The sequence below is a fragment of the Nymphaea colorata genome, chromosome 9 (assembly GCF_008831285.2).
Source record: "Nymphaea colorata isolate Beijing-Zhang1983 chromosome 9, ASM883128v2, whole genome shotgun sequence".
NCBI classification, from domain to species: domain Eukaryota; kingdom Viridiplantae; phylum Streptophyta; class Magnoliopsida; order Nymphaeales; family Nymphaeaceae; genus Nymphaea; species Nymphaea colorata.
Window position 1 is genome coordinate 8609532 of NC_045146.1, and position 11379 is coordinate 8620910.

At 37.5% G+C, this 11379-nt stretch overlaps 1 protein-coding gene and 2 non-coding genes across 7 annotated transcripts; 2 read left to right on the plus strand and 1 right to left on the minus strand.

Moving 5' to 3' along the window:
• Positions 1-2684: 2684 nt before the first annotated feature.
• Positions 2685-9983, minus strand: LOC116260341 (octanoyltransferase LIP2, mitochondrial). Of its 5 annotated transcripts, XM_031638596.2 has the most exons (5): positions 9851-9983; positions 9297-9367; positions 9048-9169; positions 8885-8970; positions 2685-3635 (listed from the first exon to the last, which is right to left on the minus strand). In XM_031638596.2, exon 5 carries the CDS (start codon positions 3565-3567, stop codon positions 2860-2862), a length of 708 nt encoding a protein of 235 aa, XP_031494456.1. In that variant the 5' UTR covers positions 3568-3635; positions 8885-8970; positions 9048-9169; positions 9297-9367; positions 9851-9983; the 3' UTR covers positions 2685-2859. The 5 variants fall into 5 exon arrangements, with proteins under 5 accessions (XP_031494456.1, XP_049935465.1, XP_031494458.1 ...); XM_050079508.1 differs by having other exon boundaries at positions 8885-9169; XM_031638598.2 differs by lacking the exon at positions 9297-9367 and having other exon boundaries at positions 9851-9965.
• Positions 9984-10565: 582 nt separating this feature from the next.
• On the plus strand, positions 10566-10653 carry LOC116261633 (small nucleolar RNA Z101). The gene has a single exon (XR_004174337.1). It is a non-coding gene; the product is annotated as a small nucleolar RNA Z101 (small nucleolar RNA).
• Positions 10654-10771: 118 nt separating this feature from the next.
• Positions 10772-10859, plus strand: LOC116261634 (small nucleolar RNA Z102/R77). The gene has a single exon (XR_004174338.1). It is a non-coding gene; the product is annotated as a small nucleolar RNA Z102/R77 (small nucleolar RNA).
• The last annotated feature ends 520 nt before the right edge of the window (positions 10860-11379 follow it).

Below are 11379 nucleotides of genomic sequence, written 5' to 3' on the forward strand. Positions count from 1 at the left end.
AATGGTAAAAATATGGGAGGTTCTTGGTAGTTTCATTGTCCTATTAAATTGATTAAATGAGTCTGTTTCTCTCTCTCTCTCTCTCTCTCTCTATATATATATATATATATATATATATATATATATATATATATATATATATTCAGAAAAATAGGAAAGGGCCTGCAACAGCAGCCTTCATGGCATCTTTTGACAAGCATTTACCTGAGCAAAAAGGGGAAGGGGGCTGCTTTTGCAGCACTTTTGCCAAGTAACTCTTAAACTATACATATAAACACACAAACAAGGAGAGAGAGAGAGAGAGAGAGAGAGAGAAAAAGAGAGAGAGAGAGATTGACCCATCTGAGATTGATGTAGAAGAGAGGGGATGCAGCGCCCATTTGTCCATGAGAGAGAAAGAGAGAGATTGTTTTGTTAGAGTGTAAAATCATCATTCTTTAGAATACTCTTTCATTTTCCTCTCAATCCATCCATTTCTAGAGAGAGGAGATGCAACTTTATAACTCGCCTTTCCTTCCTTGTTTATGAAAACTTAGCTTTTTATTCATTTCCTTTTCCAAGAAGACGTCTAAACATAAACCAGCTATCATTTCCTTTCCCTCTGTTTCCTCTAAATTTACTGTAAAGAAAAAAAAGACCTCGTTTATGATTGGAAGAATGTGGCCATAAGGTGAACGCGGAGAATAATTACCACATAACTCTCCCTCTTGAAACCAATTGTGAAACTTAGGAAAAATCACTGAATAAATTAATTTATAATGTAGTAATAAATTTAGTACTTTTTTCATAACTGTTACAACCCTTCAGATGAAGGGGTGCTCCCTAAGAGACATGTCCATTGAGATGAAGGGATGGTTCCTTCAAGAGACATGTTCATTGTAAATAAGTACTCTTACGATGAAGGGGTGTTTCCCCAAGAGTTATGTCCATTCCAACCCTCTTTTGATATAATAAAAAGGGATGAAGAAGCCATCTTGAACACATTGAAGAATCTCATTCAGAAAGGTTGTGAACAGTCATTGGTGATTCAGAGCATAACTGCATGTGACCTTTATCTTGCTTCATGCCCTACATTACATATTTCCTACCTTCAATAGAGGCAGAGTTTGGGTTGGAAAGGCAATCATGAGACTGCCAAGGCATTTGCCATTACTAAGGATGACAACAGATCAGATTTGAATCAGATATACTTTTTACCATATCTGATATTTAGGATATACAATATACTCTAATCAAACTCGGATTTTAGTGCTGATGAAGAAAATACTACACACCATATCTGCATCTGAATTTTAAAATTTACATCCAAATCCCATCTAAATCTAACTTTTAAGTCATCTCCACATTAGATTCAAATCTGACTTTTAAGTTCAATGTGAATCTGATTTGAGTCCGACTTTTAAGTCAAATCCAAATCCGATCCAGATTCGATTTTTAAGTTTTATCCAAATTCGATCCTAAACCTGAGTTTATTAATTAAATCATTTTTGAAATATATGTACTTGCATTCAGATCTAAAATATTTGTATATTAGTCAAAAATAGCAAAGCAAGCCAGGAACCTATGTTTTTTAAAAATATATCCATATTGAAGCAATGTAGTAAACAATCCAGTATTGTATCAATGTTGCCTACAAATTGCACGTTCAAGATGATAGTTAGGAGACAACAAATCTAATGGAGTAAACTGCAACTGCAAGCTTTCATCGTAAGTCCCAAGCCATTTAGGTTGGAATCAAATTCTATGGTATTAGGAGTATTATAGTAAACCAACCTTAATTTTTTTTTTTTCGCTGAAACCTTAAATTATTTTTTTATTTCATTCTTTTATATATGCTAAACAAATATGATATTTGTCAATTCATTTGATCAATTTTGTTCCTTTTTATACAAATATGCTTTCTCATAATGATTTTCCTTTTATTTCCCTCCTTGTCCTCCCTTTCTTTTCATTTTCCTTCCATCCTTGGTATGTTTTCTTTCCTTCCGTGCAAACATAGCTTTAAATAAAAAAATTAGAAAAAATGAATGAAATTTTTATATATTGGATTATGTATGTAGGTCTGATTGGTTTGGGATCAATGCATTTTTAGTGATTCAAATCATGATGGGTTGATGATGGTGGTGGTGAAGAAAAAGAAAGGTCGAGATAAAAGGAAGCCAAAACAAATGAAGCAGCCCCTGATAGCCTCAACAGAGAGAGAGAGAGAGAGAGAGAGACTAGTTTATTTGTTCATAACTTGTGATTAAAAATGGTCAACTTGATGCCTGTTGGTGGCGAATATAAGCACCTAGTTAAATATTTGAAAGTGTGAAGCCATGATTTCCGAAAAATTAAAATTTGAGTACACTTTTTGCAATACGTTGAAAACTTGAGCACGTTTTTTGCAAATTTTTCAGTTTTAACTTTAAACCGGAAATAAGTGGAGGAACTTCTACTTAGTCACTCTGACGGTAATTTTTTGGTGCCAGACTGCCAGTGACCATGTCCCGCTGATGGTAGGTCTGATTAGTTCCAGTAGATATTTTTTTTTAAATTGTTTTCAACTTCTGAACTAATACACCATACCGCTTTTGATTGTCGACCTCCGGAACATTTCTCGTAGAACATGGCTTATTCATTTGCTCCAAGATTCCGAGCATTTATTCAAAAGCATGTAGAGTATGATTTGCACATCCGCGCACTTGTCACTCCAAAATCTATGAACTAATTCATTATTGAGAACTCTTGTTTCAAGAAAATTTATTCAACTTCTCAAAAAGTAAATTACAACATACAGAATGCTCAGCCGGACAACAAAAACGTGAAGTAACTCCGAAGAGGTTTCAGTAAGTTGCGCGGCCATGGCCATGGAAAAGGCTATTTCAATACGTCCTCATTATCAAGCGATGGGGAACCTTGATGCAGTGTCACACCACTATAACCAAACAACTTCACAAAGCAGGAAATTAGCTGCTGATGAATGACTTCATCAGCGGGAAGGTCCATCCTGGTCTCTCTCCTCAGTGACGTGACCTCTTTATTAGCTATCCCGCAAGGCACAATGTGTTCAAAGAACTTCATATCTGGATCAATATTGAACGCTAATCCATGAGAAGTAAAGCCTGAGGATATCCTGACACCAATAGCACCAATCTTTCTGTCGTCAACCCAAACTCCCGTACCTCCATCCCCACCTGCACGAGCAGGCACACCATACAGTGATGCAAGCTCAACCATAGCTAACTCAAGGTTTTCGACATACTTTCTTGCTCCCAACCCCATTTGCTTCAGTGAAATAATGGGATAAACCACAGCTTGGCCTGGACCATGAAAGGTTATATCCCCTCCCCTCTGTGTATAATGCAGTTCTGCTCCCAGGGATTGAAGTTCATCCTCTGAAATAAGCAAATTGTGAACTGTCCTCCTCCTCCCCAAAGTGTAGGTCGGTGGATGCTGAAGAGACAAAAGTGTGTCCGAAATAATTCCTGATTTTCTTAGATGGACCAGCTTTTCCTGAAGATTGAGTGCATCTAAGTAGCTTACCAATCCCATTGTCCATACCACAAGGCTCTTTGGAGCCTTCATTCCCACGAAACTTCTAGATTATTTTTTTCAACTTTGCCGGAGCTCCAGCACAAGGAGAAGAGGTTCAGCTGCACAATTTCATGCATAGACAACATAAAAACCAAAGACAATTGCTCTATATACTCACCAATAAAGGTACAAGGTTTTGGCTAGTCACAAATATCTTCAATAGTTTGGCACACTCATGATGATGTTTCAAACATTAATAAGAACCTGTTAAGTATCATGCCGTTCTCTGTTAAGCACCAATATTCAAGAGATTACAAAATTCGCTAATATCTACCTATAAAAGCATTTTTTTTTTTGGTTTTTTGTGGTTCACTCATACATTTGGTACTCATAAATGGCTTCCACATTTCCTTGACAAGAGAAAAAGAAGCTGCCTTAAGATTTTTCTTAACAGGGTCCACCATATTTAGTCAGCTAATGTAAATGGCCATGTATATGTGACAACGAAGATTAAATTAATACCCATACTATTTTAAGTCTGCACCAGCGAGCATCAAGCATCCAAAATTCTAGCTCCGAAAAAAAAAAATCATTCACATAAATGTAGCAAATAAATACCAGGAAAAAACAGAGATGATAGATTGCTTCAGAGTCCAAAAACAAGCAACAAACTCTTACCAGAGGGTAGCAGACCAGCATTAACCTGCCGCTACCATATAAATCTGGCTTGTCATACGAAAATAGGAAAGCAGGACATGTAGGGGAAACCAGCCAGACATTTAACTTGTTTCAGCATCGCCAACAAGTCCAGATTCAAGTAAAGAAAGATAAATACCCATTACCAATTGCATTGGTATATACTACAAATTTTTTTTAGTTGAAAAGTATTAAAAAATGTCAGTCTAAAAGCACACAACTAACAAGACAATCACTGGTTTTCACCAATACACACACCCACTTAATCTTAAAAAAAGCAGGGATAAGTTAGAAAAATGGCACTAATGATACACAATGCAAGTTTTCCAGGACAGTTCTTATTCATATGGGATAGACCAACACAACTAAGGTACATATAGGGAGATCTCTACAATGTAGCAACAAATAAATTCAGAATGATTTTGTGTTTCTCCAATGCTACAAAATATTTTTGTGCCAAACATCATCAAACCAATATCAAGCAGAATCCTTTGCATAGTGCAAACACTAGATTCCAGAATGAATAAACCTACATGCATAATAGAAAGAAAAGATATGAAAATTCCGTGTATGAGGTGCATGAAATAAGATAAGAAAAGGAAAAAGTAGATCCCTAATTCTTATCCTAAAGCTGACAAACATAATACAAAACCATTATAAGTTTTGACCAATTCTCTCCTGGACAGAGGATCCTGGTTCTTGTAGGAAAAATAGAATCATGGGCCACAACAATTTTAAAATTTCCTTCCTTTATTAAAGACTTATACTGGGGTTGTTAATGGTGAACGGCCTTGGTAGAACTGGTGGAAAATGTCTTTGAGATCCTCCTGCCAGCTGTCAATGCTGGAAAAAGGTTGCTGTTCAGAAAGAGAGAGAGTGTGGAAGAATTGTCTGCTGTATGTGGCTATCTTAGTGTACATTGGCAAGCGCAGAATAAGTGTATGCATGGGCTGCATAATAATTATGGTTGTGCTTCCTTTTTTATTTATTTATTTTTTCTGAATTCTTGAAATTTCTTGTTCAATGTTTCTACTCGTATATGAAAACAGAGTGAGACTAAGAAGGCAAGGATCATCTTCGGTTGAGAAAGCATGCAGCTGATGGGAGTAAGCAACTCTAGGTGCCAAGATTGGTATTGTCGCACGATGGCTTAGCCTTGCCCCTGCCCACTGCCAAGTACGTAACTTGCATAGACATTGGTCAGGGTTAGCATAACACCTGATGTTCAGTGCACTTCCAAGCACTAGTTGCAGAGCACATGGAAGTAGATTTTTGCATCATAGTTGCATATAAAAGATTATTCTTTATCATTATCTCCTAGTTGGAAGCAGACTATTTTATTATGCTGCCATTGGTTCCATACTCATGCCCAATAACATGGCAAGCAACATTCTTGTTGGAAATTTGGCTTCCGTAATTTGTTTTCTTTTTATGAGATTTATTAGCAAAGCTACCTCCACTAGCTTTGTATTCAACTTTGCACCCTGACTTTGAGTATTGGATTTCAGAGTAAAATTCGCCATTGGACTTCCAACTTCTATATTTTCAGATTCCTGCATCTGCCCCTTCGGGACCAGCAAGGACCCAAGAAGATCTTGATGGCAAATGGGATCAACTTGAATGTCCAAAGCAGTTTTTGAGGAGCCTTAGAATTATTCTGAATTGACACATCAGTAATCTCCCAGTGAGGTATCTGGGTCTTCCCCTGTTTACTAGGAACCTTTCTCTCAATGGCTGCAAGGACCTCCTATCTAAGCTTCACAAAAAACTTGCCAGATGGAAAGGTCATCTGCTTTCCCACTCAGGTTGACTGTGCTTAATTAAACATGTTCTTACTTGTCTTATCAGGAACTGGTTAGCTGTCTTTAAGCTACCATCGGTGGTCGAACAAAAAATGAATGCTCTAATATCGAGCTTCCCTTGGGGGTTGCTTGGCGAGGAAAAGGGCACTCATCTGATTGCTTGGAAGAATTTATGCCGGCCTCTTGATGAAGGAGGATTGGGTATCATGAGTATCCATGATGTCCATATTGCTTCGAGGGCTCCGCATGCTCTCCACTTTGCCAAAGTGTGAATGGGCTAAGTTTCTTCATAACAAATATTTTAAAAATCACACTCTCTAGAAAGTAGTCAATGCTTCATGGTTTATGAAAGGGCTACAATCCGGCTAGAAGACCATTCAGGACAATGTAAGTTGGAAAGTGTGGGGAAGGCCTTATTGAATTCTGGACAGCCAGGTGGACAAATTTATGTCTCTATGACACGCTTAATATGGAGTAATTTTATGCTTTTGGGAACCTCTTCAATCACACCATCCTAAAGATGGTCTCCATGCAAGCGAGTGTAAATGGTATGATTCGTAGCTTCCTCACAAAAATGCACGTGGATCTCCCCCTCTTAGTGATAACAAGGGCCCACTCATCTATCGAGGTAAGAAGCACTATCTCGCAAAGTGATGGAGATATGGGAGGATATAAAAGTTAAGTATCCAACAGAAAGTTGGAGACATTGGATCTGGCACAAATTCCTCATTCTCAATGGTTTTGTTACATAGCTAGCTATGGAAGACTCCAAACTTAAAACTGCTTAAAATCTAAGGGTCTCCATATAGCTAATAGATGTTACTTGTGCTATAAACATAAAGAAGAGGCTAACCACATTCTCTTCACTTGAAATGTTGCAGCCAAAGTATGGAGATTCATATCCCAACAAATTCAGAAAGAAGAGAGTCCCTCATCAAAATTTTATCTTTGAGCTACAGTGGTGGTTTGCATCAAGCTTTAAGCAAAGATGGATTATGCACTATGTCACAGAGGTGCGGGTGCAGGTGCCAGTGCAGGTGCGGTGTCGAAGCGGCACATCTAAATTTAGGTACGGCGGTGCGGCGAGGATATTTTTTATTCTTATTAAAAACTTATTATTACAAAATAAAACAGATGCACAACCATCACGAGATGTTTGTGGAGACCACAACAAAGACAACAGAAAATGGATTGTGTCTGAGGAGTTCATATGTCATCTTAAAAGCATATAGCTTTCGCCAGTTATTGCTTCAAAGTGCATTGTGAATTTGTTAAAAGTGATTGGCTGGAGGAGGAATTTGACACAACACTATAGTACCAAATGCATTCATGCAACGGCTGCACAACCATGACAAAACACTAACCAAATAAAAAGGGAAAAGTAAAATAATTGGGCTCGTCCACTGTATCAGAATGTCACAATTGATGGTAGAATTTCTTTAGGGACAAGTTAACATAATCACCTAAGGGAAGAAAGAGAAACATATGGAATGACATAAAAGAAACAAAGAATATTCAAAAGCAATAAACATTTCTAACTCCACTGAGGGAAAGAGAAAAGATAATTGAAGAACTTGAAAGAACAATTCTAGTGGGGTTTGCAAGCTTCTCAAAGAATGCCTCTGCACAAAGATGCATAGTGTGTAATGCAGAAGGCACATTACATTCTTGCACATGAAAGTTAGCATCAAGCATAACGAGGAAATGACGTTGTTATGCTTTTCTTCACTGCCTTACAGAAGATACCTGTACCTTCTTGACTAAAATCCTCGCTTGGATCATTTTTATCAATGGATGTTTTCTTAGAAAATGAAAAGACAACATGGAATTCATCATCCAGAGCAGACCAAACCACTGAAACTATGACCATGACCAAGCAATAGTAAGAATAGATTTAAGCATATGAATAGAGAACTTCATGCACACAACTCTATATTTTCTAATTGCATATTTCTATGCTGATGATATAAAGCAAAACAATAAGATGACTGAATAATGCAAATCAACCAATACCAAGACCCAATCCAAAGACAAACCAACAGATCTTACATTACATTAAAAATATGTTTTACAGATAGTGGACAAATGGTTACTCCATTGTAGGAGAATGAAGTCAAAAGTGACTGGAAATTACATGTGGATCTAATCTCACCAACGACAACTGATCCATCAAAGAAAAATCATGGATAGTAATAAGCCCTGTGGCTAAAAAAATAAATGCTATGCAAATTGAAAGCTCTCGTTCATTTCCAAATGACAGAAGATTTAAATTGTGTTAGGAACAAGCTTGAAATAGAAAAGATAAATCTGAACACCTTATTATTCAATCACTAGGGCAAAATTACTGCCTGCTGTAAGCTCACAAGCCGTTCAACTCCACATTCTTGTCTCCCCAAGGCCAATTAGTCAAATACCTCCTAACTTTTTACTTCAAAAATAAAAGTGAACCATGAAAAGTTCAGATAGATCATCTGGTCTCCTCACCAAACAAGGAAATTTTTGAAGAAAATTTCTGACTTTCTAGATTATAAACCATTATAAAGCAAAATTTTGCCATCCTACAGCCTTCTCCATGCAAAGACAAAAAAGAAAAAATAAAAGGAAAAGGGCCTTGACTACCCCTAAATAATGCTTCTCAAAATTGTTTGTAACATTATATTCAAACCAAGATAAGCTTCTGTAACAAGTTACTATTTCTCAAAATGTAAGTCTCACATTTAAAGAAAATTTTAATCAGTTATGCCAATCCATCTTGTAAATTAGTATGTTCTCCAGCTCTGAGAAATTGTAGATAATCAAATTATCAATGAGCTTTTTGCAGGAGAAAATAAGACAGAGACTACAAATCTGAAGAAGGAACACAACTGTACCTCTCCACGTTGGCATCTTTTTCTTTTGAAGAATTCCTTTTATTAGCTTTCAACTCAAGCTTTGCACCTTCTTCATCTCTTAGGAACTAAATAATATAACCATAATCATTAGTGAAGCTAGATAGCAAGTTGTCATCGTTTAAATATCTTTCCATGCTCTTACTCTTCAAGCGTCTATTATACTGAAACTTGTTAGATAATTTCCTAATGAGGAGTTTGCTGCTTCAGTCACAGGCTCTCTGAACAAACCTCAAATATATCTAGCTCCAAGGCATAACCAACTTTCTGCAACAAAAAATAAGAAAATAAAATAGCCATGTGCTATGTTAATCATGAAAAGGAATAAATAAGTGTTAGTAGAACTGCATTGCTGGATGCATAATGTCTTGTAACTACTATAGGAAGACCTTACTCGCAAAATCTTTGCCTTCTGATTGATTCCCCTTTTCCAGAAAAAAACGTACAAATTGAACGGCTAAATATCTACAGGAAACAATTGGATGCATGACTTTTCCATTCAATCTGGTGAAAAACAAATCAAAATGCAGAACAAGGAGGCAAATCTTCTAGTACACCCCAATGCAGGAGAAGCCTTCTCTAGTTCAAACCTGAGACCCCGACCACAATGCAGGGAATTTTGTTATTATATGGTATCTAGAGAAAATATTCAGATGCAGAGTTGCCGGTTGACATTCAGAGATGAGTTTCTTGGGATGCAAGAGAAACAGATGTAAAAAGGACCTTTGGTAAATGGAGAGCTGTTAATGGGTAGAACTTGTCGCCAGAATAAGACCAAGATTGACATCAATAACAGTCAAAAGAAGCTCTATATGCAGAACATTACCGAGTAGAAGAAACGCAAGCTATGCTATTCAATTTACAATTTAATTTATTTTAATTTTACCTACAAGTAGTGCAGCTGCCTGAGGTATGTATTACATTAAAAAGTTAATGCTTATCAGCTACCTTTTCGATCCTTCTGGTTGCGGATGTGACGGTAGAAGGGAAGAGACAGCAGGGGAAAGGAAAGGCGGGAGACAGGGAGAAGCGAAGCGAGAGTAGGGAAGGGGGGGGTGGTCGGGGCCTCCTTCGTTTCTTTCATTAAATCAAGGCCGTCCGATGAAAATGAATCGGACGGCCAACCATACATCCTCGGGTACGTCGGGTCCAATGGGCGGAAACCCTAGAAGCTCAAATAAAAGGACCCCGAGGGGCCGCCGCCTCAATGACAGAAACCCTAGTGAGTTTCCTATTTAACCGAGGGGTGATCCTCTAGTCGTCATCCCTTCTCCAACCTTCCTCCCCATGGTCTTTTCGTCTTCCTCATCCACCTCGTCCTCTGCTTTTTCCGTTTTTCCCCTCTTCTAAAGTTCACTGTTTGAAATGGTTTTCTCATGCTGTCCCTTCTTCTCTGTGAGTCTTCTCTGTGAGTTTGTGTGGTTGTTCTTATGAAGGTGGTCTCCCTCTCTCTCCCCCCCCCCGTTCTCTCTCTCTCTCTCTCTCTCTCTCTCTCTCTCTCTCTCTCATTGTCTTTTCGCCTCATCATCTACGCTTTTTCCGTTCGTTCTTCGTTTTTCTCTTCTATTTTCTAGTTTTTTTTTTCTCTCTTTGAAATGATTTTTTCATGTTGAGTCTATCTTTTCTCTATGCATTTCCATTATTGATCCGATGAAGCAGGTGAGATGGGCACATGAGGAATCTTCCTGAAATGGGTAATTTGCGTCTGAATTTCAGTGATGCCATATAACCTTGGAGATCTGATGCCCCTTTGAGCCCCTTGATACTTTTAATAAACAGTTCAGTGGCCTCATTGCTACGTTTTCTTCAAAACAAATTTTCAGTTTCCTTCTTGTGTCTTTTGAGAAACTGCTTTTCCGGTTTAAGGGAGAATGAAGTGATGAATGAATTTGTTTCCCTATTGGTTTGATTTTGCCGCCATGATGGCAAGTTTTGTATTAGCTCTATCTGATCATTCTCCCTATTTGACTGAACTCCCTTCATTCTTCATCTATGATTTGAATATATATATATATATGTGCCAGCGTCAAATGGATTTCCACTCTTATTTGTATATAATTGATAGTTATGCTGCTGAAAATTGTTTGTGATTTGTTTCCTTCAGTTCAATCTGATTCATTCTAACCCTATTTCATTGTAATGGATCTTTCTTCCAAAGTTGACTGGCTGAAATTATTTAAGGGTGCGTTAGATGAGGTTCTTAATTTTCATGTATATATTAATTTTGTCAAAACCGAGAGAGCGGAAAAGGTATAGTTGTATAAATTAGTTTGACTTTGTTGGTTCTTCAATGTCTTCTTTCGATTGGTAATGTCAGCCGTTGTCTTGGTCAACGGTCAGTGCTATAGGTTCTCTTTTGAAAAGAAAAATGCTTCTCCTGTGGCAAACGCGCCTGTTGCTTTTGAAATGACTTCATAAATAATCGGAATCCACTTTGATTAAAACAAAGTTTTGAAGATATTACCGGGAAGGCTTCA

What these genes read in the sequence shown, in the direction of transcription:
- LOC116260341 (XM_031638596.2), bottom strand. Translation starts at nt 3,567, where the DNA reads ATGAAGGCTCCAAAGAGCCTTGTGGTATGGACAATGGGATTGGTAAGC.